This window comes from Poecilia reticulata, chromosome 15 (genome assembly GCF_904066995.2).
Source record: "Poecilia reticulata chromosome 15, P_reticulata-male-v2, whole genome shotgun sequence".
NCBI classification, from domain to species: domain Eukaryota; kingdom Metazoa; phylum Chordata; class Actinopteri; order Cyprinodontiformes; family Poeciliidae; genus Poecilia; species Poecilia reticulata.
Window position 1 is genome coordinate 20,743,673 of NC_088844.1, and position 23,725 is coordinate 20,767,397.

The 23,725-nt window shown below is 37.0% G+C and overlaps 1 protein-coding gene and 1 long non-coding RNA gene across 8 annotated transcripts in view; one reads left to right on the forward strand and one right to left on the reverse strand.

Annotated features, from left to right (window-relative positions):
• The window catches only part of LOC145555013 (uncharacterized), a 273,441-nt gene that overhangs the window by 85,213 nt on the left and 164,503 nt on the right, over positions 1-23,725 (reverse strand). The window lies entirely within an intron of this gene.
• pde10a (phosphodiesterase 10A) overlaps positions 1-23,725 on the forward strand; it is an 83,440-nt gene that overhangs the window by 37,891 nt on the left and 21,824 nt on the right. For all 7 annotated transcript variants that reach the window (XM_017309053.2, XM_008429944.3, XM_008429947.3 and 4 more), the window contains one exon: positions 13,060-13,191. In XM_017309053.2, coding sequence (XP_017164542.1) covers positions 13,060-13,191 — 132 coding nt within the window. The remainder of the gene's footprint in view (positions 1-13,059; positions 13,192-23,725) is intronic.

Below are 23,725 nucleotides of genomic sequence, written 5' to 3' on the forward strand. Positions count from 1 at the left end.
AAGAGGAATTTTCATAGAAGGAACAGGAGGAAGAAGGGATCAAGATCCTAAAAACGTCCCTGATCTTACATTTGATCGCATAAAATGTCCATGTCCCTCTCCGGTTATACATTTTTATAAAAATTGTCCTTGTTTGCCTTCATTTATAAAAGTCTGCTGGCTATTTCAGTGCAGGTAATTGCCAAGGAGATAAATCTTCCTAGACTTGTTCCATCCACAGTGTAATTTCTGTATTTTTCCTATTGTTTTCAGTTTTTTCAGTAAGAGAAGCATCTAATATTGTCCTCATGGGATTCAGCACTGCCCTCTGTCAGTGCGGCATGGTACTTCCTGCCTCACTTCACATTTTCACACCATTTATGGACAAACAGAAATAGTAAATATGTTTTTTTACATTCATTAAATATGTAAGAACAACCATGTGAAATCTGACATATATAATGGCGATATAAAGAAACAGCAATGGTCATGGGCCAACTGCCTGATTTATTGCGTGTGTGTGGCACAGCGCCACCAGTGGTGAGGCACAACATCTCACAGCCTCACCTCACACCTTCCCTCCATTTGAACAATTGATGCATACATTTGGAGATTTTTTACCATAAAGATGTTTAAATCATACAGAAAAAAAAACTTTGTCAAGTGGATAAATTGATTTTATTTGTTATGACATGGTGGTGTGGTTCCTCATCCGTCACCAGAACATTTCTGGCTGTATCTCTAACCTTCAACTCCCCTCTCCAGTCCTTTAGGAGGTGAGAGTGTGTTGATAATTCAGAAAAGAGTCATTCTAAAGCATTTCTGATGTTTCAGCTGCGCTCATGCTTGTGTTTTGTGTTCTGTCCTCTGTGACACTTTTTGAAAAGTAGCCTTGTCATGTGTTATAAGTGCACACATATTCTGGAGCGTCAGACCTCTGTGCTGCACGTTGGCTGCCTCACACAGAGACCTGAAATGACTCTTGTGTCTTTTAGCGAAGACAACATTATGGCGGAAGGACTTATCAAACCACGAGCTGCTTTTCAGCAAACCACTCCAAACTTAAGTACAACCACAGCTGCTGCGCTGTAAATTTTTAGCATGTATATGTACTTCTTTGTATAAATGTAATTTCATTTTTATAATCTTGGTTAGATGAGATGAAGAAAATCTCTTAAATATTATACAGCTTTAGCTAGCTTTCAGGTTGTCCTAATCGATGCTTATTTTTCCTTTATGGGTGTCATAAGTTTATTAGAATATTTTAAAGTTTGCAGATTACATTTGGCTTCATAGTTAAAAATGTTAAAGATGTTTTTATTTTGTAGTGTTTAGAGTTAAAAGACTACACCAGCTAATCCATTTATGTCACACTTTATAAAATTAGCACAGTAGGCTCAAGCAAAGGAAGAAACTTGTTACACAATTAGAATTTATAAATGGCCACATGTTTTTCTCCTAAGCCATACCAAAAGGATTTTTCTCATACGTCCAGCTGACATATTAACACTGCATACATGCTGCGTTGATAATGTGTGTGCTCTGAAGCAGATTATGCGCCACATGCAACTAAACCCAACCCACAAGATGCAGCGTCATGCTGTAACACCCAGACCTCACTGCACTGAGGTGATAATATGCGACGAACGTCAGAGACACTCGCATTTTCCCCTTTGTGTACGTTAAGGCAGCAATGTCTAAGATGCACACATGCTGCAAGTTGCAGCTGTGACAGTGTAAGTAAAGGCTGGGGTGGGTGGGGGGGTTCAGTCAATCCAGTGTGGGGGATGCTCCACATTGGATTGACTGACAGAGCTTGGTTGCCAAAGAGGCCTCCATAACTTTGATATCATCTGTGTGGAAGCATTTTGATAATCTGTGGATTTAAGACACAGATCCATTGTAAAATTAGAACTAGAAATTTGTGCTGCATTAATAAAAACATTGCTGCGTTCACAAAGCAGGCGAATGTGACCCAAATTTGTTTTTCCCCTTCCATATGCGTCCCACATCCAACTTTTTAATGGCAGTGTAAATACCCCAATTCTGACCCCAGACACTTCCATATGTCATACTAAATTGACTATGTAGCCTATAGTTTTCAAAGCATCTGCAGTTTGAACAATGGTGTTGCATTTCATTCGACTTTTACCTCACAGGCGTGAAACATGCGTCATACTTCTGCACCAGAAGAAGCCAAACGCAGTAAATCAAGACGTAAACAACAGCTGAAGCAAACAGTGCTGATAGTGACACACATCACATTACAATCCCACCTTTCCTGGCTTTGACTACACATCCAAACAGACTTCTCTACAAAAATTGCAGTCACTGCTTCATTAAAGGCTGTTGCTGTTAGCTGTTCTTTTTTTAGCCCCCTTTGTCTTGTTTGATTTTGTCACAATACTGTCGGCTCCCACTGCTCATCAATTTAAAAATCAATCCATAGATGGTGGCATCCATAATTATGTCTATAAATAATAATTAAGTAGTTGTAGTTCCTACACTGATATCAGCTACAGTGGAAGGTTCCCTTGAAGTATTGCAGGAGTTTTGCCTTCGAGTTTTTTGCTAAGTGTGAAATCTCTTGGCCTGAAAAATTAATTTATCTTTTTTTTATATGTACAGTGTAAGAATACTGAGATGCTGCTAAAGTACCTAACATTGGGTTCCATTTCTAAAATATTTGGTCAATAAAATCTTAACTGGGTAATTTTGCCCTATATAAAGATTTTTATCAAGTTTTTACCCTAATTGCGAAAACACAAAATGTCTGTAATGGCTTTGTTGGCCACTCTAGAAATAGACAAGAACAAAAAAACTAAAATCTCATTCAACAAAGAAGTCTTTTAAAAGTTACTAAGGTACGATTTTATTGTAAATTTCCGTTCACAGTTTCTCTACAAACCTCTAAGTTTTCCACATAAAATGAAACTATTCTAAATTGATTTCCTGAATGAAAATGCTCATAAATTAAAATTCTGAGTACACTGACGTTACCATTCTGGAACATTCTTAATGGGTTTTCGCTCCTGAAAGTCCATATTCACACTACAAGATGGTGCTGGCAGTATAAAAATACCAACTACGCTGTTTACAAATGTATTTATGTCCAACTAAGAGCAGGTTCATTAAGAACCTTGGATGTGAAGAGGCAGATACCCAGACGGACTGTTACTGGTTTGGCCTTTCCTTCCCAGTCCCAGGGTGTGGTGTCAAGATAAGTGTTATGCAACAACAGCTCACTGCATGAACTCAGACCTTTATTCAGGAAGCCCAAGTCTGAGTCAGCCATAGAAACATCTGCCAACTCGGCTCCAGGCACTTCTAAGCATGCTCAACACACTGATTTCTGCATGTCTGATCAAACTCGCTCTAAAAGTTTTTTTATTTGCATTTTTCTTATTCAACTTGAGTATTAAGTTTGCGGTTTTCCTGGTTGATCACATTTACTGTCTTCAATGTCGCAATTAAGTTGAGCAAGTTGTAGTTGCAAGTGGGAAAAGCAGTGGGATTTGTCAATAGTTGTGGCTAACTGCTAGCTGATATGTTTTTTTGTTCTGTTTTATGCATTTAAACACGAAAGCAACATGTTCACGTGTTGAAATTTTATAGTGCTATGTTTTCCTCCAGCTTATTGAAAAAAACAAACCTCCACTCTTCCAACTTTGATGTGTTTTGTACATGTGGCAGCCATGTTGGATGGCGCTTGTGACCTTTAACGCTTCCAAGTTGGAATTCAGACTTTTTCTGCTGTTATTTCTAATTTTCCAAGTTAGAATTGGGAAAGTCCATCTTTTAAATATAAATCAAACACATTAAATATGTGGTCACCCTTTCCTGTACCTATTTTATCCTGTTCAGGTTTATTCACAAACACTTGTCTAAATGAGTGTTGGTGATCAGTGACGTGGTTTTTGGATGAAATCAGAGTTATATTTAAACAGCTACATCCGAGACATGTTATCTATATTTAAAGATGAATGTTACGTTTGCTCTTCTTTTGCTGCCTGTGTTCCTAAATAAAATAGAGTTTTTAGGACTTCATCAGTTCAGCTTGGTTGAATTCACCTTGATCTTACTTAATTTCGAAATTAAGTAAAATTAGGTTGTTTTGTTTCTGTGCTACAGCAATGCTGATGAGCAACACTTGTTGCATGGCACATTTTATTGCAGCTTAGGAGTTATCTAATTCTGCTAATTAGTAATTAGCATAATTAGGACAGCTAGATTAGTAATTCTAAACAATACATGTTGGGTGAATTCCTGAGAGAATCCTGATCGACTTTATTTCCAGGAAGGTGTCAACATTTCCAAATCCACGATACTTCATAGCACTGTAAGGTTTGAAGTCTCAGTTTGCTGCAGCCTAAAACCTTTTTGTATCTACTGGAGTTTAGTCCAGGTCACTGGCTTCACATAAGTCCAGAAGGTGGTCAAACTAGGGTCATGTGGCAGGTTTCCTTTTTGTACCTAAAAGAGTTAGATATGAAAAAACCAAAACATGCAACTGACATATAGAAAATAATTTACCCTCAAATAGTATTTCACACCTTTAGTGCTTCCCCTAACTTAATTTTTAACCACTCGCTGATTATGAAAATGTCACGATTGAGATTTCCTGCCTTATTAACAACTTCCTCACTGAAAGTGTTGTTCACAAGACTTGGATGCGCTAAGGAATCATACTGATTGGGAAAAGACAGGATTTTTGAGTTTTTGACAAGCCTTTAACCCGTCATGACCATTTCAGATGAAAACTGGCCAATTCTTGTGCGAACTGATCCAGGTACATACCAAATAAACAACTGTGCACGCCTGCTCACACTAATTGAGAAAGTGAATTTCGAGTCACTAATTAACATTAACAAGTGCATTATTATGGACTGGGCTGAGAAAAAGCTGTAGTGCCCAGAGAAAAGCGACTGGATTTAAACCAGAGTCCTAAAACAAAAACAACCACGCAACCACACAAACCCATTAGATGGTTCCGATGAGAAATTAGAAGTGTTTGTGTTGCCTTGATGTGGCATGCAGACATGAAGCAGAGCAGAAACTGTTTAAATGTTTACTATATTTTTATTTTCCCCGACCTCCCCAAACGAAGCTGGTCAGAATCCTCAAACCTCCTTCCAAAAGCTCCCAGTGGCACAAGTGGCAAACAATAATTAAGTCTAACATAAGATCCAATTTCTAAATAGAAATACACAGTTCCTCACTTCTAATGTTCAAGACTATTTTTACACTTATTTTAAGCTTGTTGTGATTTTGTCTCCTCGTGAACTTCGTTTTTTAATTCAGCTTTTCCTTAAACTTTTAAATACGTTCACAACAAAGCAGTACATCTTATACTTGAAGATAGTGTGCTTAATCTTTTCCACCATTGTTTAACTTTTATCATAAACATTTAAGGGGAATGACTATTATGCCCTGCTGTGTACTTTGCACAGTCCAAATTAAACAGACAATTTTATGCTTGTGTAAACATGAAAAGCTGAACAGATCTGGCAGAAAGTTCTTGGAATGCTTGGCTTTTGAGTTTAGAAAATTTGAAAACGTGACAAAAAATATTTAAAGAACGTTTTAGATTTACAAGTTTGCCCCCCTCTTTTCTTTTCTTTTCTTTTTTTTTTTTTTTTTTTAACTGTTGTACTTCGCTTGTTTGTTCAACATCTCAGCATTTTTTCCTTAATTCAAGTCAGAAACATTTTTTTTCTGCTTATCATGATGACGCCTTTCCCTTCTGCAGCACTGCCCAAGTGGGAAGGAAAATTTGACTGAGGTCTGAGAAAATAAAAGGAAAATCCCAGCTCAAACCAGTGACCAAGTCATGGCACCTACCACAGGAGTCTCTCCTGTGATTGAGTGAGTACATGTGGTTCCCAGTGGGGTCAACCACTCAGGAACACAGCATGCGAGACGGATCTGGCTGCACCTTTTGATTAGCCGCCACAGTTGCCGGCCCAGCACACTGACATTTACTCCTCAGCTCGTAGTGTCATTGTGGTCATATTAGCTTGAGTCGTGGCTTAGAAGACTCTGATGAATGAGGGGAAAGATGTTGGCAGAAACTAACAGGAATAAAAGTTTCTGCCAAAAAACATAGGTAAAGACTGGTGTTAATAATTTTTTCTTTTGACCTGTTGGATGTAAAATCCTAATTTCATTGGATGATTCCAGCTGCATAAGTGGAATTAACTTTTTCCTCTTGTATGTTGGAAAGGGACAAATACATTAAATTAAAAACAAAAAAATAAAACAAACTAAAAGTTAGTGTCCGAAAAGGCATTAGCAAGTTTCACCAAGTGCTTTTTTATGCGCAGCTTAGCAGCTCCTACCCCACTGGCTGTTATACACTGACTGAAAGAGGGTTGCTCCACTTTTTGCTCACATTTGGAAGAAAAAAAAACAGCCATTGTGTGGAAACCAACTTATGTTCATGAGATTAACACAGTTTTTAACATCTGGTTAGCATTGGAAAGCTAAGAGCTAAGTGTCTGTCTTTAAGCAGCTGACTGCATGTTGGCTAGCTGAGCAGTTAGCCCAGCTGGCTAACTAGCTTATGTTTCTCTCCCATTATAGTGGAATAACAAAATGATTTTTTTTAAAGCATAAATAATGTACCACTCGGGTACAAAGTGGCATTTTTACTCATGATTATCCCACCATAAACATCTTCATAAAGGCCCATCGGAAGATCTGAACATGCAAAAACTTCTTCTTAAATAATAATTTTTAAAAAAATCAATGATTAAAACAATTAAGGTGTTCTTTCCAGAACAGGTCATAGCTTTGCTATTAGGAATTACAATAATGTGATAATGTACAATAATGTGATTCCAAACATTAACCAATTTGAACCAGGGAAAAATAGATCTGCTTGTACCTTAGCATGTCATCTTATTAGTCGGTGTTCACATTAAAAAGGCCTTTAAGAGTCATAAACTGAACATAAAACAATGGTTTGTGGATTTGAGGTGTGTCATTCCTTTAATTTTGTCAGACCTTCCTGAAAAAAATACTAGGATATATGATATTTTCATCTTCAAGAGAAAGGGTTTTTGTCAAGTTTGGAAATGTATAACCGCATTTTTTTTTGCTGTTTATGTTTTTGACAACATGTTCCTATAACAAAAAGAAAAAAACTGAATTGGGGTTTTGCTTTATTCCCTGTCATAAAACACAAAGTTAATGTAATTTGATTTTGTAACTCAGTATACCGATACTGTTTGTTGCTCACAGCTCATAACTGACTTAATGGTCAAAAAAGAAATGAGGGCTTGATAGGTTGCTGCACAACTGCTTGTCCTTTCCATGTCGATATGAGGCATTTGACTGGTTTTACTCATGTGTACTGATAGATACTTACTTTAAATGTACAAACGTTATAATCATAAATGCACGTTACAACCTTGCAAAAAAATTTTCTCGGAACATTTGAAAATAGGCCAGTGATACACGGCTCCCTTTCTATTTCTCTCAGTCTTCCTCTCCGTCCCCTGCAGCTACCTTCACCCCATTCCCCATGAACTTTTTTTTTGATTTATTAAGCTTAATTCTCCCGATGTGCGTCAGAGCCAGCCAGGAGTCTCGTGAGGCATTGCACACTTAAAGAGCGGTGCCTTGTGTCTGGACAGTGTCAGACTGTATCGCCCTCCTCCAACTCCTGACTCCTGTCCTACCCCCTACTCTATTCGCCTCATTCGTCTGCAGCCACAAGGTCGCTAGAGCCACATACGCCCTCACACACATTCAGTGTAGTTTGAGCTATCTTTTGCAGATCAAAATATTTCTGAGGAAACAAATCAAATCATTTTTGCTTGGAAAGATCCTGAACATCTTTGGATTTTATGATGCTGCATCCACAAAGATCAGTAAATTTTCTCTGGATTTTATGTGTGCAGTGCAAAATTGTGCAATAGGAATAAAAAGGTTTTCATATTTTTCGCAAAGGTGACAGAAATTCTTCTTTAACTGGGCTCCACGTTAAAAACGCATACATTCAAGTTGAGAGAAAATAGACAAAGACACAATAAGTGCTAATAAAGCCCACAATCACACAAATCAACCAAGTTAAAACAGTCCTAAAATGGGTAATATATCTTAAATAGGGCGATTGCATTAGGAACAAATTATTTTTTATGAATGCATTTCCTGGCCAGGGGAACTGTCTGAAGCTGGAGGGGAATGTGACTGATTTCCTGACCACAAAGACATTGTACAACTCAGAGGGCTTAGAACTGGACCCATAATCTTACTAGACTGGTTAACGATGGTGAGATGTCTTTTTTTTTTTTCTTCATTGTTGTGAAATTATACCAGGTGGATATATTCAATATGAATTCAATCAATGACCTGTAAACCAATTCCAGAACATTTTCATTAACATGGAATGCATTCATTTTCCTCAGCAGGTGTAGCTTTTTTTGTAAACGTGGCCCACATGCTGGGAAAAGATATATGTAAAGGACTTAGCCTGCTCCACTGCCTGGCCTTGGGTGATCAAAGGCTTAAGAAAACTATCTGATAATTTACCCTTGCCTGTAGAGCACAACTCAGTAGTTTTGGTGACATTTAGAGCTAAAGCATCCTCAATTAAACAAGTGTGGATAAAAACCACGCTAAGAAAATCACTTTTTAAATTTACTTTTGAAAGAGTCTTTATGGCTGGTAAGTTAAATTAAGCTAAACTAAACCTATTTATCCTTTTAACCTTTGTTCGAAGATGCTTCAAAATAGTGTGATATGAGCTTGCTTTCTGGTCCATCATTGCTGCAATTAAATGTGGTAGTTTTAGCTGTAGAGCTATGATCTATTTCAATTAGTGCAATAGTAAGCGTGTGTTAGCATATTTGTAACAGACTGAGTGAAATGATCAAACTTTGTTTCTTCAGATGACTAAAAGCATCCCTTATTAGTTTTTTATGTGACAAATTTGTTTTTAGTCTGAAGAGGTCATTGCCACCGATCGAAGTTTCCTTCTTTAAAAGTCTGATCCGATAATTAAAACTTCTGTTCTGCCTGTGTCCCTCGTGTAGTTCTGCTTTACGCAAGCGCCCGTAGCTTTATATCTGCAGTGCTTCACATTACATGTGTGTGTTTGCTGTCAGGACACATGGCTTCCAGCTGCTTGTTCTGCTGTGAATCATAGCGAAGGTTGAGTCTGCACTGATACAGCTGATAACCAGGCTTTCCGTGAGAAAGCGTCATAACAACAATCAGGGCCGTCTGAACACACCAGTCAGTATATTTATGTTATCTGACAGCACATACAATAGGAGTGCACCTTAAATTAAAACGCTTTCAGGTCTCCCATCTGACTTGTTTTTTATTCATTGAGCAATTTTTCCTTTTTTTATACTACTTTTTTCTAAAATGTGACACTTCATTTATTATTAGTCAGAAACAACACTTTTATTGATTGTTTTCTGATTATTCCTTCAGATTTTTTGGCTCCACTGTTCTATTTCAACCAGTCTGAAAGTTGGATTTTGACTAAACTAACTTAGAACTTTTTCAGGTTTTTTTTTTCCAGCAATGTTTTTGTAAATTTGTAAGTAACTCTGCAATGATTGTGGTGTTTCATGATCCACTTCCAGCTGTGAGACATATGGTGCTACATTAGCCTTACTTTTCTCTACAGAGGAACTCATGGTGACTAATATAGAGATGGGTAGTAAGTAGTCTCGAAAATATATTAAAGTTGCAAAGTGGACAATAGAACGATACAGTAAAAAACGGGTTTATAAAACGAGATATTTTATGTCTTTTAAATTTTCTGATGTATTTACATTATTAATGACCACCAAGAACAATATTAAACGACATACACAGAGACATTGCCACGGTTAAAAAAGACGCTGAAGTGTTTAATTTTTAATCAGAGTAAAATCATGTATTTTCTGCCCAACAAAAAAATACAGTTAATAGTTATTTAGTTTTGAAATGTAACTTGTTGGGACCACTCTGTAAAGTTTTATGTTTTATTGTAAATTCAAATGGGTAATGCATTCAACCTTGAATCAAAAGAGAAACCTCGCCTGGAAAGGCATCTGAATTAATCAGTCGACTTAGCAATAGCTGCTGTGATGTTCTGTCAAGACATTCAAAGTCTTTGAAAGTATGTGAAAGTTCATTCTTGTACAATTAGAAAGAGATTGCACAATTTTGAATTCCATGAAACATGTGCAAGAATGAAACCTTTGCTCTCTAAAAAACCCCCCACAAAGGCCAGACTGAAGGTTGCATGTGAGAATGTAGAAAAATAAGCATGATTTCTGTAATAATTTTCTTTTGACAGATGAGTCCACAACTGGATTATTTAGACAGCAGATTGAAACATATAGCAGTAGTGAAGCATGGAGGTGGAAGTGTCATGCTTTGGGGGTGCTTTGCTGTAGCAGAACCTTGTCGGATCACCATCATAGGCAAAATCCATCATCTGTCATATTAGAGGGTGCTGGAGAAACGTGAGAACATCTGTAAAAATATTAAAATTGAAGCAGAACTGGACAATACCTCCCAAAAATACCAGTAAACCCACCAAAGAATGGCGGAAAATTGAGAAGTGGAACTCATGGCCTACACACACGCGCACACACGCATGCACACGCACACACACAAGCACACATAGCTGGGTTTGACTTGAGGTGAACATCCCGAAACATTCAGCCCTGGGGAAATTGGCATTTGGGTTCAGTATTTTCCACTTATAAACATTCTTTCTCGCTATAAAATGTAGTACTTCAAATCGTTTGCAAATGTCCTTATAAATCCTTCCTTCATGTTGGCAGCAGCAACAGTTGCTTCCCTGAGGTTATTGTTGCGTTGACACAAATTTGTGTTCCAGATTGACTTTCGGTTCTAGTGAAGTTTTGACGTCTCACAAACTCACAGTCTGCGTTAGTGTTTTGGCTAAGTTATAGCTGAGTAAATGGCAATGAATGGACCAAGTGGTTGTTTTCACTCTTGTCTCAGTAACATGGTAAAACTTAAAGATGGAGCCGCGGTTCTGCTTGACTCTGCAGTCCATTTGCGCGGATGACCCAAATGGTTATGGTTTCTGAGTGCGAATTCTTCTCACAGGCAGACCTTTCATTAAAACAACTTTCTCTCGTCAATGATCTGACAAATGGCTTTTTTTCTGACAACAACATCAGTAAACAGCAGCACTTAGTGAGCTCTCAAGAACCTAATTGGTTATTGAGCACATGCAAGTCATCCTGTATCGTCATGCCTGTGTTTTGAGGCTTTGCAGGAAACATAAGAGAGCTAGTCGGCCCATCTGAGGTTTTAGATAAAACCTGGTGTCTGCAACACAAAGGTTTTCTGATGACATGTTTAAGGATACACTCTGCAATCCAGTTTGGTTGCAAAATTATTCATACCTTTTGAACCTTTTACATATTTTGTAAAGCTTCAAACACAATTTCCAGTGTGCCTTTGGGTTAAATTTTATGTGATAGACCAAAATAAGTACAATAAAATGCCAGGCAAGGAGAGCGTTTATTAGAAAAGTAGCCAAGAGGTCCAAGAAAACTCATTAATGGAAAAGTGATGAGAAGAAAATCGATGTTAAAGGAATTCCACTCGTAGTTTGCCACAATCCTGAAAGGAGGAAAGAGTTGATGGGAAGATGGATGGAGATAAATATAGACTTGTTAGAGATTGCAAAAGATAACATTTTACCTTCCAACAGGTTAATAACCCTAAATATTCAGCAAGACAACAATAGAATCAAGCTGTTGTAAGGAATCAAAATAATTTTTTTAATTTTCAGTTAACATTTTGGTATATTTGGTTTTTATAAAACATATGCTCTCCTGATTCACACTTCCACCCCTGAGGATGGCTCAACCCACATGTGATGTGTGGTCTTGCTTTGAAACGTCAGCATTTGCAAAAAAAAAAGCAATAAAGAGCAGAGGAACAGTGGCCAAAGCGTCACCCTGGCGAGTGTGAACTGACGCATGTTCAGTTCAAAACAACCCGCGGTAGACAGCGCCAGTCGGGCATGAAACAATCAAAACTGCAAAGGTACGAAATGAGGGAAGGATGAAATGACCAGCAGTGCTTACTAAACAAAAATGTCGAGACGCCTTTTTCTGTGTGGGAAAACTCTCGATTTTAACACACAAGCACGGTTTTAAAAAATACAACAAATCTGTTCAACCGTCTGAAATTTAAACTTAAAGGATCATATACAAAATGGCACAGAAAGGGAAGGAATTTATTCAATTAATTTGATATCTTACTAAAATGTAGTCAAATTTGTCGCACAATTTATTTATTTATTTATTTATTTATTTATTTATTTATGTTTGTTATGTATTTTGAATAAGTTTTTTTTTCCCAAAATAATTTTAAGTATTGATGAAGAGTTTAGTTTTTATGTCATTTGATATAGTATTCCACATTTGCATTCATAATTTCTTGGATATTTTGAGCGAATGTTTAACAAGAAGGTGTTATAAATGTTTTAAAATATAAATATAATTTCTTTTCCAAGTACAACAGATTTGTTGATTTTCCATTATCTATGGCTTTAAAAATACAATGTTGATTCTAATATTTATTACATTAGAATAAGAAAGGCCATTATTTTATGGCTTTAAAATGTTGATTATAATTTTTTCTGAAATCAAGAAGCAGTTTAGAGGAAAAAAGACTTAGGCTTGAATTCAATGGAAAATCTGTCACAAATTCATTCAATTGCTCACTGGGAACTATTTTGTAAAGAACAATGTGCAAAACGTTTAGTTTTATCTTGCTATAATTATCAGGATAAAGAGGCTAGAACACAAATGTCAGAAACACTTAGCAGATTACTTCTCTGAAAACATTGCATCATTTTCCCTTCACTGCCTAGTTATGCAATACGTTGTGTTAGTTTGCCATTAGTGTTTGTGAGAAAGTCGAAAAGCTATGAATACTGTTGTGCCTCTTATCTGCGCTTCCCATGCACTTCCGTAAATTTTTATGCAACATGCCCGAACAATCTGTTGGTTGGGAGTAAACTGGTAACAATTCAAGAACCAGCAGCTGTTTATGTGTTTGGTGTTTTTTTGTTTTTTTTTTCAGGCTTGACAGATGAGAAAGTGAAGGCCTACCTCTCGCTGCACCCGCAGATGCTGGACGAATTTGTGTTGGAGAGCGTGAGTGCTGAGACGTTGGACAGATGGCTGAAGAGGAAGACCAGCAGCAGGCCTGCAGGTACAGCCGTCCCACACACAGACCGACGCATGCAGAGACGCTGGCTGCAGCTCTCGGGATCACTGTAACATTTTGATTGGATCAGCAGATTTCACTCGGCTTCACTGACGCACAGTTGTAATTTCTGTAAAATTTTGCTTGGTTGGAGGTTTGCTCTTTTTGACTCTCAGTCAGCGTCGCATGGGATCATTCAGGTAGCTTTCAGCAGACCCAAAGGTAGAGGCAGGTCCTTTTTAATATCCTGATCTTCTGCAGCTCAAACACCTCAACTTCACGTGCATCTTTTTTTTTTTTTTTTTAATTGTGGGAGTTTGTGACACGCAGAAGACTGGGAGAGTGAGGGGGGCCTGTCGGGTCTTTACGGGTCATTAGATGTGTTTGAGCGGGCCGAATTGAGTTTGTGCCGCGCGCTCCACACACAGCAGACTGTTTCTCAGACCGACCACATCCATCAAGGGCCCACAGGGCTGGCACTCTGCCCAGTCGAGCTGCTGACGTCAGAGGCGACCTCCAGAGACATGCAGCCTACTGAAGGAGGCCCAGAGGAGGGGCGGGGACGGCGGCGGTGGTGAGGAGGCTGTGCTGGCTCGGGGCGTGGGCCTTGCTGGAGGAGGAAACTGGCATAGGACAGATTTGTCACATTTCGGAGCTGCCTTCTACATGAGGTATTCCATGTTTGTTGCCGCCATGTAGGGAGCCTGGTGTTTAGAGTCTGGGAATGTGTTTTTAATAGTTTCCTGTACACTGCGTGAGTGCGTGTTTGGTTTGACTGATACCAAACGGAGGCGATCATGTTAGTAACTCTCGCTGCCGCCAAGTTTTATGAAAGCAGTTTAAACCTGTTCAAATCACACCGCTGATTCACAAAAGATATATTCACGTGGTAAAAACTTTTATTTATAAGCTTAAGTATATATATGCACTCTTTCAAGTTATCAGAGATAAAATCCGTTCATTGTTAAAGCTTTTTCAGCTATCGATTTTTATTTATTTATAGGTTAGCAATAGAATTAATAAATTGTGATACATTTATACTGAGTTAAGTTTATGGCACTAATGGTATGATTTTTTTTCTTTATCAATATATTGTCTAATATTTCAGTTAATTTAAATAATTGTTGGTCCAAAAATAATAAGCAACAGTTTTGTTTATTTATTTTAAATACCTGAATTTGATATTTATTGCAAGTTGAAACACTTTTAAGTAAAATATATATATATATATATATATATATATATATATATATATATAAAAAGTATATATAAAAAGTATATATAAAGTAGTAATTCCATTGTGTTTATTTAATTTTAATTTATTTATTTTGGGGATAACCTCTTGAGATGTAGCATCTAATTTTTAAGGGAGTCAAAAATTCAATTATGTTTTTGTTTCAGTATTTAAAATAAAAAGCTGAAATGCACAGTGAATTTCAAATATAATAAGATTGAACTAGAAAAACCCGAAAAAGAGCTGACAAAGTGTCAGAAACGAATTATAGTTGTTTAATTTTGGCAGCAACGGTGAAGTTAACTTCAAGTTTATTTAGGTAAATAGTGAGACATAGCAAAAACTTAAGTAAAAGTAGTATAAAAGTTTTAATAAGAATGTAAGAAACAAACAGCTCACTTAGAAATGTCTGTGTTAATTATAGTTGGTTTTTTGAACGTCGTGAAAATCACAAACATGTATTTTGAATGTGGTCTTGGGCTTCTACTAATAGCTCTCCTTTTCAACTAATTTAATATAACTAGTAGGTTAATATATTATTTTTTAAGTCACATTGTGCATTCTAAAACAAGAAATTTTATGTTATGTTAGTTTTTATTATGTTGAACAATAAGCTCGTATATTTTGCATATCACAAAATAAAATCTGAGCTGAAATTTTCACTTTTAGGTATGAATCACACCTCCTCTCCTTGACTCCTCCAACTCGACAAAAAACAGTCCCTGAGATTTATGTTTGCACAAAACAGGGAAGTTTTATTTTTTTGAATGGCAAATAGTGTTGGACTGTACAGAAAGGGGGAAAAAATAAAAATCATGAGTGTAACAAATATGATTGTGAAAACTTTTAACATGTTCGTGTAGCTTAGAAGTAAGTTTGTCCATTCTCTATTAAATTGTTAGAACAAGATGATGAAAAATTGATTCGGTCGCCTGCTCCAAGTCTGCACAACATGTGCAGATATGAAGTTATTCAATCAGATGAAAGTATGAAGGTTTCCATAAACAGTCATTAGGGGGAAATATGGCAAACAGATAACTTTTTGATTTCATGCAGGAAATTCAGCAGCTTTGTCCTAAGTAGCATCATTAGTAGCATCTGGTGCTGTAAACCTCACCTGACTTGAACTGCCTCCAGAATCTAGATCACTTTTGGAAACCATGAAAAACTTTCATAACATTTCTCATTTAGCAGTGAAGTGGACATTTTATCCTGCAGGTCTGTTGTTCAGACAGAGAGTCAAGCAATGAATGCAGCTGAACCGGATTGATGTGCAGCAGGCAAAGACTGACAAGAACCGCTGCAGGTTCAGACACTGGGATTTGGAGGAAAACATTATACACTTTCATTAAAAATTTAGAGCAATAATAAAAAAAAAAGATAAATTCATAAAAATAAATGCAACTAAAAATAGAAAAGACCTTTTTGCTTTCTGGTGCCATCAAATTAGTTACTTATATAATTCACACCTTCGTATAATAGCTTAAAAAATGCTAGTTCCCAACATGAAAGTTGGCTTGTCAACGAAGCTGTTCAAGCCTAAAATACAATCTCAATGCTAAACGTGTTGCAGCATCACAGCTAATGTCAACAAACACAGGCCACATTTCTAAAGAAGTTTTTTTTTAAAGGAAGTTGCATGAATGATCAGAGGTTCCTGAAACACTTGAAAGCTGAACAGGCATAATAGCACTTTGATGGTTGAATAACCTAAATAACACAAATATCTTTGTTGTTGAGCTCATATGTTTATTTATTCAATAATTGCATGAAGAATTTTTGAATTATTTAATTCAAAAATTAATTGATCAATATATGATGCAATTAATTCCGATTAATTAAGTTAACTCTATTAAGAGTCTTAATAAAGACCCACTGCTATATTTTACATATTCAGCACTTTTGATATCACAAAGTAGTAAGTACCAGACAGATATTCACTAATATGAATTTGGCACATATATAATACCTCTCTAGCATTCATTAAGAAGCAGGGGAAACACCAGACAGGTGGTCACTCAATCCCAGGACAACAAAAGACACACAGGACAGACAGCCTAACCCCCACACCGTCGAATCTAAATCCGTCATGTTTATTCTTTCAGAATTATAATACGAAAAGATATAAGAGCCTTCCTCCCACGAGTGCTTGTTGCTATCTAGTTCTCTGTATGGTGCCTTCACTGATCAGAAAAAGGTTTTTTAATTTCCATGCAGCTGGTCATTAGCTAGAGATGATCAATGTGTAAACTTCTGTTCGACAGCTTATTTCGTGCACTAAATTGCTCTTATTTAGTGCGTTTCTTGCATTTACCATGACAAGATGTACCATTTTCATAGTAATTAGTTTATACATGTAATCAGTCCACAGATGAGATGTGATTTATGTATGCAATCACATTAAATGGCCTTTCAGATACCATATACGTATGTGTTTATTATTCAGGAAGAAGAGGGAAGTTTTTGTGCTAAATCAGAGTAGCAGCTCTAGGATTGCACCATCTGCTTGTCTCTGGGCTCTTCTCTACATCACAGCAGTAATATTACTCACTGTACTTCCTCTGTTAGACTATGAGGAGCAGACCGTTCGGCTCCACTCTGTAGGGTCTCTGTAGCTTCCTCTCGTTGGCTGTAACCTCTCACATTACAAGTTACATCTAATTTTTGGTTCCTCAAACAGCCTGAAAGGTCAGACCGATGATGGGAATATACGAACTGAAGACATTTCCCCTGCTTTTCTTTTGTTGTGCAGCCATGTTTAGTCCGGTCCATGATGACACTGATGGGGGAAAAACGGGTAACACTTTATTTGAAGGGGGGTGAATAAGTCTGTTATGACACTTTCATAAACATGACATGACACATGTCATGGACATGAATAAGCCTTCATGAATATTTATGACTGTTGTCATAAAGCGTCATTCGGTAAATTATGACACTTAATACAAAGTTGACATTATTCAAAATGTCTTTGTTATGACAACTAGTCATTAACCAAGAAATCATTACTGTTTAAACTTTATCTTTAATAACATAAAGTTACCTAATTTTTAAATTGCAATCAGTAATACTTTTATAACAAATTTATATCAATATACATTCAATATGCTGTTTATATGTTGTTGTTTGTATTTATTTAGGCCAGGCCTTTTAGTGATTGATCTGATATTTTTATGCGCGTACCACCACCAGCAGCATAAGGAGGAGGAGGAGGACTTGTCATCATGTGATCGTCACTGAGATAACCGCTGCTTCCTGGAAGCAACCCCTGCAGCGGGGCTTGTTCTCACTTATCATGTGACGGACAACATTGGATTACATAAATCAGTTTGTCCGAGCATGAACACACGAGTTGTGTGTGTTTGCGTGCGCTTGTGTGTGTATGTGTGTTTTAGCATTTCACACCTTATAAGGTCCAATTTTGCAACAAATCCTATGTTGTGGGGACCCACTACCCATGCTATGGGCCCCATAAGAAGAAGAGCTGTTTTTGGATCAGGCTATAGAAATTAATAAAAAAATAAATAAGTGGAAGTCAATGCAAAGTGCTTGTGAAGATAGATTATTGTATGTGTGTGTCTAGAAAGGTTATGTTACTGCCTGTAATTCAAGAAACAGCCTCCACCTTTATGCTCTTTTATGCAGCTGTCTTTATTACAAATTTAGCTTTTCCTAATAGCAACATTTTATCTGTTACTTTGTCTTTTTTCTGATTATTATACTTTTTTCATGAAAATGATTTTCCCTTTTTAAAACACAAGTTAAGCATGTTATAAGAACATTATAGACTGCATGAGAATGTGCTTATGTGTCACTGGCTTTGTTTACGTTGCCAGTTTTGTGCTACTTACGTTGCCAGTTTTGTGCCAGATGCTACTTTTGTATTGTGGGATAATTAATTGCTCCCAAACTCTCTGCTGCGTTCATCCAGAAACACTTCGGTACTCGACTGCAAACTCAAACACAGACACAAGCTCATAGAGGAAATATAATGCCTGTTTCTGTTCAGCTTCAGTTCTGAAATTTCAGAGCTCATGAAGGTGGAGCTACTCAGTGAAATGTGGTTGAAGTTCAACAATCTCAGCTTGAAAAATTGATTTTTACTGTTTTTGGATTCAGTTTGTGAACTACGGAAAGCTTACACTTGAAATTGCGATACTTTATTGCAGTAGAGTCCCTAGAACATTTATAAAGTAACATTTATTTTTGTTTTTAAACTATTTTCTTGTTTATATAAAGCATAAATACTGGTTACTTTTATTAGAGCTTCAGCTAAGCATAAATTGATTTTATGTTTTGATTTTTGTTATCATTTTCTAAAGCAACAAGTGGTTAACTGGCTGTTAAGGATGGGTAATGGAAAACTCTGAGGATAAGTGAATCACTGGGCTTGGGCTTTTTTTTTGTTTTTGTTTTTTTTTGTTTCAATACCAGAGGGAAAAAGCCTGGCTGAGCTTTTTAGCAGCTGATGCTGTTTCCTGAGTTGTATTTAGAAGCTGATCAGAAGCACACAAAGCTGGTTTTGTGTACCAGGAGCTCACATCTCAGGGCTGTGATAACAGACCTGGCTCACCTGCAGGGCTTTCCATCAGGAGGATGCAGCTTAAAGAGCTCAAATCACTAGCTCTGTTAGTTTATTATTTTTTGCTTGTTTGCTCTAAACATCCTTTAATTATTCACCGGCTGTACAGCTGTAGCAAGATGTTTAACAGAAGCCATGTAATGATGTCAATTAAACACTGTCCCAATTAATTTTGTTTGTTTCTTTCAGACTTTTACTTCAGTACCATAATTGAAAGCAGTAATAATAGTATAATAGCCATATTGGTATTTAACGTTACATAAAACAAAGGCACCAGCTTTGGCTACGGCAGCATAGCAACCACCAGGTCAACCACGAGGTGCTGACCGCTGAGTCACTCCTGGTTAACCGTCCTGTGGGATGCTGTGGATCTGTGGCGGCGGATCAATAAAGCTCCCATTAAGCGCTGTGCACATTAGACCCAGCTGACTGAGAGGCTCGTTTTCCTGTGAAACATTAAAGACATGCATGGAGCCGTTCATATCTTCTGCATGCGTCTATAGGTCATGTGTTGCAACGTCTCATTATAGATCATTAACTCTGAGCTGATGCATCAGACGTGTGCTTTTATCCTTCAGTTGACATGCGACATCAATGTGAGAAAATTGCCACAAAAACAGAAAAAGAAAGTATTGTTTTGTACAACATATTTTGTGAAGATTTTTTTATTTTTCTAAAGGGTTGTGTAGAATTGACTGTTTTGAGCTTTACGTGATAATGTTGTTCCCTCGTCTAAAACATACCTGGAGTGTTGCTTTGATTATTTAATGCATTTTTTGAGAAATCCTTGAATCTCCTCCAGACTAGCTGCATCACCAATTAGCAAACGTCTGGTGGAACTGCGAGTCTACTGAAATCAACATATATTACTTCTCATGCCAATGAGAAGTAATATGTGTCGCTAAAGACCATTGGCGATGATCGTTAGCGACAAAACTCAATTTGTTAACAACAAAATGAGAAGAATTGTTGTGATGACGTGCTAAAGTGTCAGAAATGGCAAGAGTTTCTTAAAGAGACAGATTTCAATTTCAAAGTGTCAAAGTAATGTTTGCGATATGCTCTACAACATTTTATAACAATTGAAGGTTACATAGTTACTTAATTGTGCTATATAATGGCAGTTTTAAAGGAATTATCGAATAAGTTCTTTGAGTTGAACAGCTTTGATTGTTAAATGTCAGAGGCGACCTCCACTCTGAGTGCTGTGTAATAAATTTTAAACCAGTGTGACACAACACATATAAATCTTTTAACAAAAGTAATTCGAGTTCACGAGAAGTTTCAACAGTGCCATAAAGTTAGAAGAAGTGCACATCCCACAGGTCTGGAGAGTTGCTACACAGTCCTGTTTGGTGTTCACTGCCGACTCTGCTGCCAGGATATTTTCTAAGAAAGTGTCAGTGCTTTCTTTTTGTATTTACTGAAAGCATAATGGCTCCATGCAAATATGGGAAGGTATTAAGCGACTGTTGCATAGCTGAGTGCTTCAAATGATGACCTGCACATTCACCTGAGGCACACTCCCTGAGGACTAGTGGCCCTGTTGGGATTAATTCACCAACGTATCTGATGAAACAGAGATGTTTTTCTTGCTGAATAAGTTGAGCAAATTGTCATTTTCTTCCACTTTCATGTAAGTGGGATAAGGTATGTAGACTTTTTGACCCACACCAAACAAAACCAACTAAACACATTGAAACCTTACTGGTTTCTAGAAAAAACATTCATTGGAAAAGCATGCTGGGCCAGTAGCCGCCGCAAGATGTGCATGGCTGTGCATGCAAACCTTAAGGAACTTTTGGAAGTTGTCCAAACAGGCACCTGCGTCTGCGTAACAGTTCAGATTTAAAGGCCATCAGGTTTTATAGCTCTGAGGTTTCAAGGGACAAGAGGGATTTGTATATTACTGTTGAGAAAATGTATACTGAGCAAGAACCACTTAGCTTTTAAAATGTTGCTCCTGAAACAAGTTTTAATTCAAGATCTTCTAGAAATTCACAAGGGATCATCATCATAAATATCAAACTACTCTGGATCTTTTAATGATGCATTTCAATATTTATTTTCCAGCATGGAATGATGTTAGAACACGCAAACTAACAGAAACAAGATTTGAGTGCAAAAGTTTCAATTGATGATACATTTTCTAACACGGGGCAACATTATGCTTACAATCCTCTGATATTTTTGTTTTAGATTGGTTGTCTAAATTGTACCTTTAAGTTGTATAAAGAGTGAGGCTTTCAAGAGGCTTTCAAGATGGACGACATTCATGCAAGACGAACAAATACTGTTTTCAGCTGCCGTTGATAGCACTCATATATATATCATTAAATAATTTCAATATTTGTATGTGTTTATTATGTACACGGCATGCATCAGTTTAACACAGTTTAGTTTCTGCTGTAATTACTGATGTTTAACAGCTTCCAGTCTCTCTCCAGTCACTAGTTTGGTCAGATTTAGTCTTCAAAGGCGTCTGTGTGTGAAATATCTAGACTTCTAGAAGTCAGAAAAGGTCGTGTCTAAAAGAAACGCTCCCCTTTATAAAGGGATTTAAAGTCTTTTTCAAGTGCAGCTTTCAGTCCTCTGATTGACGTCACGCCTGGCCAGGGGTTCACTCTAAAATAAGTCTCATGGCTAAGTTAGGAAACTCATAGCATACTGGAGGAATGTTTAAAACAACAAACAATGTGGCTTGCTGTAAAAGCCCTCTTCACATCTTCATGGGGATTTGTTTCATCAACTCTGGTCAGAACTTTAGCTTGTATTTCTAAAACGTGTAAACCTTTGTGCATGGTATTTTTCAAATGCAATACGATCAAAGGGATCTCAATAGTTACTGTTCTGGTGTGCTGTTGAGCCTGGTCTGATGAAGAGCCCCTGGAGCCGTATGTTTGATTTTCATCCCAAGTAGCTCTCCAAGACTCCATGTCAGAAACTTTTAGGACTGACTGAAACTTTTGTTATTGTCACTGAAAGTATTTTCATCCAATTTCAACAGCTGGAAGTCACAAGAATAAATTTCATTCGAAGTCAGAAAGTTTAACTGTTCATATTTGTTCTTACTTCAGATTTATTCCTTCATAAGTTATTCAGAAAGTGTTTTAGAGCTGATAATGATGTGAAAGTTCATACTTGGTTCAGTTTGGGCGATATGACCATGTTAGCTTTGATGGAACATATAAACAATATGACAGTTTTAACATCTACATGGAGTGTGATTTTAATGTGACCTAAAAACATCTGGGGTTCCCCTGACCACCACAGTATTTGTCACCTTTCACACTAATGCTCTTAGTGGAAAAGCTGTGAAGGAAAGACTGTAATGGCCGCTGCAGCTTGTTGTCTGTGAGGTGTCACCCTGTCAGCCAAAGTTCATCTCTACTTCAGACCGAAAGCTGTGTGGGTGAACATGAAACAGCAGGCATCAAGAAATGGCTTTAAAGTAAATCTCCTAGTTTCTGAAGCATGAGAAAAACTAGTTTCTGTAAGATTTGTTCGCACATGATTAGCTTGAATTGTGGAAAAACAACAAAAAAGCAGCTGAATTATCAATTAGTCATATCAAAACTGAGAGATAATGAGCTAGCTAACACCTTTTAAATACATATTCTAGGAGACTAAGATTTGAGTTTATTGAATACTTCCTGAGTATATGAGCCAAGGTATTTTGTGTATATTTCATTTCAGGTGAATTGTTTAACAGAACGTGTTTGCTTATAATTTTTTCTTCTTAAAATTTTTTTGGAATGTGTGGCATTTACAATTTTACGTAGATTGTAAATGATTCAGTTAATATAAACATTTTTTGTATTAGTTTCTTTCAGTTTTATACATTAACTTATACATTTTCCCTTTTTTGCCTTCAATGCAAAAAAATAACTCAGAACTTTTAAAGGCTTTAGAAATACATTTTAGATTTTCTATTTTTATTTTTTTCAAAATGTGCATTATGGATGACATAATTTCAGTTCACAACTTTACCAAACTTTTAACCCCCATTATGTCAGTTTTAACCATAAAAGTATTTATTTTAAGAAAAACAAGAATAAATTATTTATTTTTGTTCATTGTCTTGATTTTTTTTTTCTGTAGCATATATTTTGAAAAAATGTAATTAAAAATTGTCACCAAAATGTATGGAGCCCTCCAGGGGACATGGGGAATTTTTTCTTCTTTTGCGTTCCCTCGCAAAACTTTTGCGTTCCCTCGCAATAATCTACTGATCAGTTCATGCGGCATAATTGATGCTGTAAGTCATTTTTACGGTGGCCGCCGTACTTTCTGCTTTAATACAAGCTTATGTAAGGTTTTTCCATGGACTATTGAGTTATTATCGCGGGGTAATAGGCCATCTGATTGTGTCTGTTGTGTTCGTAGTCTGAATGGTTTAAAGGGCTGCTTTCAGTGCCGTTCCATCTTAGCCTTAACAGACATAAACATGCAGTAAATAAATCGATTTTCAATCAGTTTTTGCACCAAAGAGTTAATAATAATAAACACGTTTTCACTGAGGCTCTTTAAGAGCCATATGAATTAAATAAGTAATTATTGATATGACAGGAGCAGCAGCTTTGACACCTGGTGGTGGGCGTGTCGATGTGGGCGTGACTGTCATCAAGTATGAATGGGAAGGTTACTGGCTGCTGGCTTTGCGTGTATGAGGAAGCGGATGAACGGGGTGGTCAGTCCTCGCAAAGTTTGGAGCATGATCATCA